Source organism: Macrobrachium nipponense, chromosome 36 (assembly GCF_015104395.2).
Source record: "Macrobrachium nipponense isolate FS-2020 chromosome 36, ASM1510439v2, whole genome shotgun sequence".
NCBI classification, from domain to species: Eukaryota; Metazoa; Arthropoda; class Malacostraca; order Decapoda; family Palaemonidae; genus Macrobrachium; species Macrobrachium nipponense.
Genome location: NC_087220.1, coordinates 48,405,041 through 48,415,040, shown reverse-complemented (window position 1 = coordinate 48,415,040; position 10,000 = coordinate 48,405,041). Strand labels below are relative to the sequence as shown.

At 36.5% G+C, this 10,000-nt stretch overlaps 1 protein-coding gene across 6 annotated transcripts in view; it reads right to left on the bottom strand.

The window, feature by feature from the left end:
* Positions 1-10,000, bottom strand: part of LOC135203609 (TWiK family of potassium channels protein 7-like) — a 194,784-nt gene that overhangs the window by 81,600 nt on the left and 103,184 nt on the right. For all 6 annotated transcript variants that reach the window (XM_064233431.1, XM_064233435.1, XM_064233436.1 and 3 more), the window contains one exon: positions 9,490-9,703. In XM_064233431.1, coding sequence (XP_064089501.1) covers positions 9,490-9,703 — 214 coding nt within the window. The remainder of the gene's footprint in view (positions 1-9,489; positions 9,704-10,000) is intronic.

Genomic DNA, 10,000 nt, shown 5'->3' with positions numbered 1-10,000 from the left:
ATAGACCTCCTAATACTAAAGAGTTTGACTTAATAATTGAAAAATTGGATGATATATGTAGAATCACAAGGACTGGACTATTCTCCTATCTGGTGACTTCAACTTTCCTTTCGTAGAATGGAAAGAACGAATAGGAGATTGGTGGTGTACTATACATATAAAAAAGAGAGTAATAGTAGTGCAGAAGATAAGAGGCAATTTGAAAAGCTATTAGATATGCTACTAGAATACAACATTCAACAAATAAATCACCTGCCAACAAGAAAGGAAAATACTTTAGACCTAGTATTTGTGAACGAGATGAATTATGTTAAAGAAATAATAGTTTATAATGCGAGTATTTCAGACCATACGTCATAGAAATTACAGTTCATTCCCAAAAGCAAGGGGTGAAAATAGAGATAAGCAAGAAATGAAAAAGTGGGAAGGATATGGAAAATACAACTTCTACAGTAAAAATATAAAATGGTCAGAAATTAATGAAGAATTAAACAAAGATTAGGATAACATTTTCGTAAGTGATGACATAAGGGTAATACGGAGATATTATATAAAATATTGGAGAAAATAGTGGAAAAAATATATACCGAAGAGAAAAGTAAACATCATTCATGCATACCAAGAGACAGAAGGATCTTGTTCCAGAAAATCAGAAAGTGGAAAAAAGGTCTTGCAAAAGAAAAAATGCATGGAAAGTTATAGAAACTAAAAAGTAAGATAGAAAATGCAGAACAAAAGATTATACAATCAAAAGAAAATGAAAAACGGGACTTGGAAGAAAAAACCCTATTAAATATCAAGCAAAACAAACATATATATATCGCGAAGAGATATAAAAGAAGAATAGAAATAGGCCCTCTGAGAATTGAAGGGAGATTAACGAATGAAAAAAAAGGAAATTTGCAACATACTGGCAGAAACGATATAGAGAGAATTCACCCCTAGAATAGATAATGAAGATAATGATATAGAAGTAAGGGATGAAAATAGTGCAAGATTTAGCTGACATAGATATTAATGAAGCTGATATTGTGCAGGCTATTTAATGAATTAAAAAATGGATCTGCTGCAGGGCCTGATGGAATTCCTGCCTATTTTGTTAAAGAAAGTAGTTCATTCTATCGCAAAGCCACTTGCAATATTATTAAGACAAAGTGTAGATACAGGCAAGATTTATGATGAGCACAAATTAGCATATATTACCCCTACTTTCAAAAGTGGATCAAGACTAGAGGCAAGTAATTATAGGCCTGTGAGTCTAACTCACATATTATGAAAGTGTATGAAAGGGTAATGAAGAAAAAATATTATGAAACATTTAATAAAAAATAATTTGTTTAATAAAGGACAACATGGTTTCGTACCCGGAAAAAGTACACAAACCCAACTGTTAGTCCACCGTGATAACATATTCAAAATATGAAAAGCGGAATGAAACAGATGTGTTTATTTAGACTTTGCAAAAGCTTTTGATAAAGTAGACCATAATATATTAGCGAAGAAAATTAGAAAACACAATATCGTGGATAAAGTATGGAAGATGGTTTAAAAGAAGTTTGTACACAACAGAAAACAGATAGTTTATTGCAAACGACGAGAAATCGGATGAAGCCAAGGTAATATCCGGTGTGCCGCAAGGTACGGTGGTTAGCTGCATACTGTTTGTTATTATGATTGAAGACATAGACAATAATGTTAAGGATTCGGTAGTGAAGTAGTTTTCGCAGATGACACAAGAATAAGTAGAGAAATTACTTGTGATGAAGATAGGAACGCTCTACAAAGAGACCTTAACAAAGTATATGATTGGGCAGAGTAAATAGGATGGTATTTAACTCTGATAAATTTGAATCAATAAATATGGAGACAGAGAAAGAAAGCTATATGCATATAAGGGACCTAATAATGAAACCATCACAAATAAGGAAGCAGTTAAAGACCTTGGTGTGATGATGAATAGGAACATGTTATGCAATGATCAAATAGCAACTCTGTTGGCAAAATGTAAAGCAAAAATGGGAATGTTGTTACGGCACTTCAAAACAAGAAAAGCTGAACACATGATTATGCTTTATAAAACATAGTTCGTAGTCCACTTGAATATTGCAATATGATATGGTACCCACACTATCAAAAGGATATTGCACAAATAGAGAGTGTACAAAGGTCCTTTACAGCTAGAATAGAAGAAGTTAAGGACCTAGACTACTGGGAAAGACTACAATTCTTAAAATTATATAGTCTAGAAAGGAGAAGAGAACGCTACATGATAATTCAGGCATGGAAACAGATAGAAGGGATAGCAGAAAATATCATGGAACTAAAAATATCAGAAAGAGCAAGCAGAGGTAGATTAATAGTGCCCAAAACTATACCAGGAAAAATAAGGAAAAGCACACAGGACATTAATCCACTACGCACCAGCATCGATAATGCAGCTCTATTCAATGCGTTGCCAGCTCATCTGAGGAATATATCAGGAGTGAGCGTAGATGTGTTTAAGAATAAGCTCGACAAATATCTAAACTGCATCCAGGACCATCTAAGATTGGAAGATGCAAAATATACCGGAAGATGTACTAGCAACTCTCTGGTAGAACATTAGAGGTGCCTCACACTGAGGGACCTGGGCAACCCGAACAAAAAGATGTAAGGTCTGTAAGGTAAGGTCTCTCTCTCTCTCTCTCTCTCTTTTCATTTAGAGGATTTTTATTCTCTCTCTTCATTTTTTAGTATTTGGCATTTCCCATAGAGGATTTTCTCTCTCTCTACTCTCTCTCTCTCTCTCTCTCTCTCTCTCTCTCTCTCTCCTCTTTTCATTTAAAAGATTTTTATTCTCTCTCTTCATTTTTTAGTATTTGGTATTTCCCCTAGAGGATTTTCTCACTCTCTCTCTCTCTACTCAAATAAATTATGTAAAAGTTGGATTTTTTAATGTCAGAATTTCTGAAATGAAAAAAAGAACAACATACCAGAACAGGAAATGAGAACATGGGAAAATCCTTATTACTACCAGTATTAAATGAAGGAGAAAAACACGCAAACCATCATAGTGATGAATGCGCAGGGTTTAGTTACGAGTAACTCAAAAGAAAAATAGAGTAACTTAGAAGAAAATAACCCAAAATGAAAAGAAAATAGATATAATGAATATAAGTGAACCCCTGGTATTTCCCAAGAGACTGGGAATGATGATCAAATAAAAAGGGTTCCAAACTTATAGATCAGATAGAAAAAAATAGGAATCAAGGGGAACCGCAATATATGGGAAAGACAAAAAAACAAGAAAATATAATGAGAAATATAGTAACTCAGAATGTGAACTAATAGCGTAGAATTTGAATCTGAAAAATTGATGAACATAAGTATATAGACCTCCTAATACTAAAGAGTTTGACTTAATAATTGAAAAAATTGGATGATATATGTAGAAATCACAAGGACTGGACTATTCTCCTATCTGGTGACTTCAACTTTCCTTTCGTAGAATGGAAAGAACGAATAGGAGATTGTGGTTGTACTTATACATATAAAAAAAGAGAGTAATTAGTAGTGCAGAAGATAAGAGGCAATTGAAAAGCTATTAGATATGCTACTAGAATACAAACATTCAACAAATAAATCACCTGCCAACAAGAAAGGAAAATACTTTAGACCTAGTATTGTGAACGAGATGAATTATGTTAAGAAATAATAGTTTATAATGCGAGTATTTCAGACCATAATGTCATAGAATTAACAGTTTCATTCCAAAGCAAGTGAAAATAGAGATAAGCAAGAAATGAAAAAGTGGGAAGGATATGGAAAATACACTTCTACAGTTTAAAAAAATAAAAAATATAAAATGGTCAGAAAATTAATGAAGAATTAAACAAACGATTGGGATAACATTTTCGTAAGTGATGACATAAGGGTAAATACGGAGATATTATATAAAATTATTGGAGATAATAGTGGAAAAAAATATATACCGAAGAAGAAAAGTAAACATCATTCATGCCATACCAAGTAGACAGAAGGATCTTGTTCCAGAAAATCAGAAAATGGAAAAAAGGTCTTGCAAAAGAAAAAAAATGCATGGAAAGTTATAGAACTAAAAAGTAAGATAGAAAATGCAGAACAAAAGATTATACAATCAAAAGAAAATGAAAAACGGGACTTGGAAGAAAAAACCCTATTAAATATCAAGCAAAACCCCAAACTATTATACTCATATGAAAGAAGAGTGAATAAAAGAAGAATAGAAATAGGCCCTCTGAGAATTGAAGGGAGATTAACGAATGAAAAAAAGGAAATTTGCAACATACTGGCAGAACGATATAAGAGAGAATTCACCCCTAGAATAGATAATGAAGACAATGATATAGAAGTAAGGGATGAAAATAGTGAATATTTAGCTGACATAGATATTAATGAAGCTGATATTGTGCAGGCTATTAATGAAATTAAAAATGGAGCTGCTGCAGGGCCAGATGGAATTCCTGCTATTTTGTTAAAGAAAGTAGTTCATTCTATCGCAAAGCCACTTGCAATATTATTAAGACAAAGTGTAGATACAGGCAAGATATATGATGAGCACAAATTAGCATATATTACCCCTACTTTCAAAAGTGGATCAAGACTAGAGGCAAGTAATTATAGGCCTGTGAGTCTAACATCACATATTATGAAAGTGTATGAAAGGGTAATGAAGAAAAATATTATGAAACATTTAATAAAAAATAATTTGTTTAATAAAGGGACAACATGGTTTCGTACCCGGAAAAAGTACACAAACCCAACTGTTAGTCCACCGTGAAAACATATTCAAAAATATGAAAAGCGGAAATGAAACAGATGTGGTTTATTTAGACTTTGCAAAAGCTTTTGATAAAGTAGACCATAATATATTAGCGAAGAAAATTAGAAAACACAATATCGTGGATAAAGTAGGAAGATGGTTAAAAGAATTTTTACACAAAACAGAAAACAGATAGTTATTGCAAACGACGAGAAATCGGATGAAGCCAAGGTAATATCCGGTGTGCCGCAAGGTACGGTGTTAGCTGCAATACTGTTTGTTATTATGATGAAGACATAGACAATAATGTTAAGGATTCGGTAGTGAGTAGTTTCGCAGATGACACAAGAATAAGTAGAGAAATTACTTGTGATGAAGATAGGAACGCTCTACAAAGAGACCTTAACAAAGTATATGATTGGGCAGAGGTAAAAAAGGATGGTATTTATCTCTGATAAATTTGAATCAATAAATATGGAGACAGAGAAAGAAAGCTATATGCATATAAGGGACCTAATAATGAGACCATCACAAATAAGGAAGCAGTTAAAGACCTTGGTGTGATGATGAATAGGAAACATGTTATGCAATGATCAAATAGCAACTCTGTTGGCAAAATGTAAAGCAAAAATGGAATGTTGTTAAGGCACTTCAAAACAAGAAAAGCTGAACACATGATTATGCTTTATAAAACATATGTTCGTAGTCCACTTGAATATTGCAATATGATATGGTACCCACACTATCAAAAGGATATTGCACAAATAGAGAGTGTACAAAGGTCCTTTACAGCTAGAATAGAAGAAGTTAAGGCCACCTAGACTACTAAAAGGGGAAAGATACTACAATTCTTAAAATTATATAGTCTAGAAAGGAGAACGAGAACGCTACATGATAATTCAGGCATGGAAACAGATAGAAGGAATAGCAGAAAAATATCATGGAACTAAAAATATCAGAAAGAGCAAGCAGAGGTAGATTAATAGTGCCCAAAACTATACCAGGAAAAAATAAGGAAAGCACACAGGACATTAATCCACTACGCACCAGCATCGATAATGCAGCGTCTATTCAATGCGTTGCCAGCTCATCTGAGGAATATATCAGGAGTGAGCGTAGATGTGTTTAAGAATAAGCTCGACAAATATCTAAACTGCATCCCAGACCATCTAAGATTGGAAGATGCAAAATATACCGGAAGATGTACTAGCAACTCTCTGGTAGACATTAGAGGTGCCTCACACTGAGGGACCTGGGGCAACCCGAACAAGATGTAAGGTCTGTAAGGTAAGGTCTCTCTCTCTCTCTCTCTCTCTCTCTCTTTTCATTTAAAAGATTTTTATTCTCTCTCTTCATTTTTTAGTATTTGGTATTTCCCTAGATTTTCTCTCTCTCTCTCTCTCTCTCTCTCTCTCTCTCTCTCTCTCTCTCTCTCTCTCTCTCTCTCTCTCTCAAGGTTCTCTGCCAGGAATCTTTCTGAAAATCCTCCTCATTCTACGAAACACAGATATTTTTTTCTGAGCATGCGCACACACACACGCACTCCGCTCCCCCTCCCCCTCCCACCCCCACAAGCAAGCAAGCAAACACACACACACACACACACACACACACACACACACCAGTCTAATCAAGCAAATTAGCAGGGCCTGGCTTCGGAATAGCGTGTAACGACCCATTGTGTCTCTCTGGTGCAGTCGAGAGATGACAAGGATTGGCATCGTGGACCCGGTGCCAGGCAGCGTTGAAGAAGGCGGATTTAACGGACGTAAATAAAAAAAGAAAAGCAAGAAAAAAAACCACGGGGAACTAGCAACTAGTACTGAGAGAGAGGAGAGAGAGAGAGAGAGAGAGAGAGAGAGAGAGAGAGAGAGAGCAATGTCTCTCTCATACAAAAAATATTGGTGTAAATAATTTTATATATTATATATATATATATATATATATATATATATATATATATATATAGATAGAGAGAGAGAGAGAGAGAGAGAGAGAGAGAGAGAGAGGTTCTCTAGCCATCTATTCATTAAAATACCAGTCACACTCTGTTTCCGTTTGGATAAATATAAATAAAACCGACCCAACCCCCGTTTCCTCCCCTACCCCTCCCCTCCCCTCCCCTCCCCTAGCTTGGTGCTTGCGTGTGCGGGTTTTCCTTCAGGAGGTGTCCGTACAAGAAAATAGAATCACGAAACACCATTGCAACGGCTGGGATAGAATGAGTAATGGCAAGAGAGTGTTTGTTGATTATGGCTGCGAGACAGCGAAAATATTACCCCGGCCGAGCATCCGTTTTCTGTTGACTCGAGCCGCGGAGGAGCGAGAGGGGTGACCGCCATAATCCAATACCGAGCGGCGGCTTCATATCTCCCGTCACCTGTTTTGATTATTTTTTCGGAGCGGGTTGGAACCGGAATGCGATCTGTATTTCGTCTGAGAGCCGGTTCTCCCTCTTCTTCATTTTTCTCTTCCCGGAGTAAATGATGTGAGGTATAATGGGCTCATAAGTTCTGTCAAGATTATCTTAATGGGCTTGAAGATTATGTCCCCTCGAGAATAGTCAGACACACATTTATCTATATATATATATATATATATATATATATATATATATATATATATATATATATATATATATTACACGTCGTTTTTGTGATGAGTTTACATACCTTCCCCTCTCCTGATGGGCGACCCATCACAGGCAACTAACTATCAGTTATGGTCAACAAAAACGTCATAGTATTCACCAGAAAATACAGAAACCATTCCGTCCCCAATCTGGAATCGAACCGGTATTTATTACTTATGACCTTCCTCTTTTTAAAAAGCGCGCCTTCAGTGATGATAATATATAAATCGTATTATTTCACAATTTGTCTACTAAATAAATTCGCTAAACAAACCCAAATAATATTTAGATTTCACAAAATGAATGGTTTATAAAACAAATCAAAACTAAAACTACCCACAAACGAGAGAGAGAGAGAGAGAGAGAGAGAGAGAGAGAGAGAGAGAGATGAGAGAGAGAGAGAAAGAACAGGGTGACAGCGCCCGACAAGCAAGGAAGCTAATGGACAATGCCATTAATACGCCCATTTCCAACCCGAGGGGCGTCTGTCAACGACGGGGTATGAAAAATGGGCGTGGGCCAGGTTGCTGACACCCGCTGACGAAAATAAAAGGACCAGGGGAAATAAATTGAAGATGGTTTCACACAACATATATATATATTATATTATATATATATACGTATAATAATATATATATTATATATATATTATATATATATTATATATATATAGATATATATATGTAGTATGTATGTATGTATGTATGTATGTATGTATGTGCTAAAACGGGATACGTCCCAAATATAAAAGGCCCATTAAAACACTGGTTTAAAGCTACGGAATATATTTTAATGGGCCTTTTACACTTGAGATGCATGGGTGCGTGTAACTGTTAAAAGTTTAGTTATATTTTATACCATTTTATTATATATAATAATAAACTTTTCTCATTTTCCTCTCATGATTCTACAATAATCATTTCCTAAAAGACCAACTCGCCTACGTTTCTGAGAAGACTAAGAAAGAAGACTGAGAATAAAAGAATGAGAAGACAAAGCAAAGGAGAACTGAGAAATAAAACGAACTAAGAAAAGACAAAGAAAGGAGACTGAGAATACAAGAATGAGCTGACAAAGAAAGGAGACTGAGAATAAAAGAATGAGAAGACAAAGAAAGGAGACTGAGAATAAAAGAATAAGAAGACAAAGAAAGGAGACTGAGAATAAAGAATGAGAAGCCTAAGAAAGGAGACTGAGAATAAAAGAATAAGAAGACAAAGAAAGGAGACTGAGAATAAAAGAATGAGAAGCCTAAGAAAGGAGTAGTGATGAGATTCAAGAGATTCAACCAATCCAAATCGCGAGAAGGAAGGCGTCACCAGTCCTAGTCATGTAATTTGATGACTCGGTAGCGACGACAGTTAAAGACTCACCGGTCATGGTAACGAGAATGAAAGACTCACCTACCGTAGTGGTTAGATTTAAAGACTCATCAATTATAGTAAGGGATATGAAAGACTCACCTACCGCAGTGGCTATAGCTTTAAAGACTCACCATCATCACAAGGGGGTCAGAAAGACTCACCAACCCTCGTAACGATTATGAAAGACTCGCCAATTATAGTAACGAAAATAAAAGGCTCACAAATCGCATTGTTTACCTTTAAAAAGACTCGCCAATCATAGCAAAGGAAAGACCACCACTACCAACCCTACAGGTGAGATCTGAAGACTCACCAATCATAGCGACGGAAACGAAAGAATCACCAATTACAGTAACGAGATTTCAAGACTGGCCAGTCGCACTGGCTCTAGTAAATTCACATCACCCGTGCATCTGATGTCTAGGCCAGTCCCTTCCGACGCTCCTGATTGGCTGTTGTTAAGCCAGTGAAAGGGCAGGATGTATGCTCCATCTCTCCTGAAATATACGTCTTTCAGGAGAGTTGGAACAAACATCCTGCTTATGTGAACTCTCGAGAGAGACTGAGAGTATCCAGCCTTGTCATTGGCTTAACAACAGCCAATCAGGAGCGTCGTATAAGGGACTGGCCTAGACATCAAATGCACGGTTGATGTGAATCTACTACAGCATTAAAGACTCGCCAAATAAAACAAAGAGAACAGAAAGACTCACCGATCGTCGTGATGAGAATGATCGAGTAGAAGAGCGCCCCGGCGAACGTCCACTGCTGCTTCGTCGTGTCTTCGGAGCCGTCCCATCCGTCCGTCTTAATGGCCTTGATGAGGGACTTCTCGAAGTCCTTCAGCCTCTGGCGGACCTCGGCGGCCCAGATGCTCTCGTTCAGGACCTCCATGTGGTCCGTGATGCCCCAGAGGTCGTCCGTGACCTGCCCAGAAGTGAATATGAAGACATATTTAGAGGTCATATAGGTTCTGGAATCTGAGGATATATTTTCGCTTCTGGAATCTGAGGATATTTTCAATGTGTAAAAAATAGATATAATAGATGTATTTACCTAGTCACTTGAAAGAGATGCCTTAATTCATTTTATACATATTTAAACTGACGTTGGGGAGGGGGGGGGGGGGGGAAGGCCCACTTCCCCCAATCTCCCAGGGAGACACGGGGAGGAAGTGGAAGGTAGTTCAATACGGGAGTGTGAATCCCGCAGACTTCCTTTTGA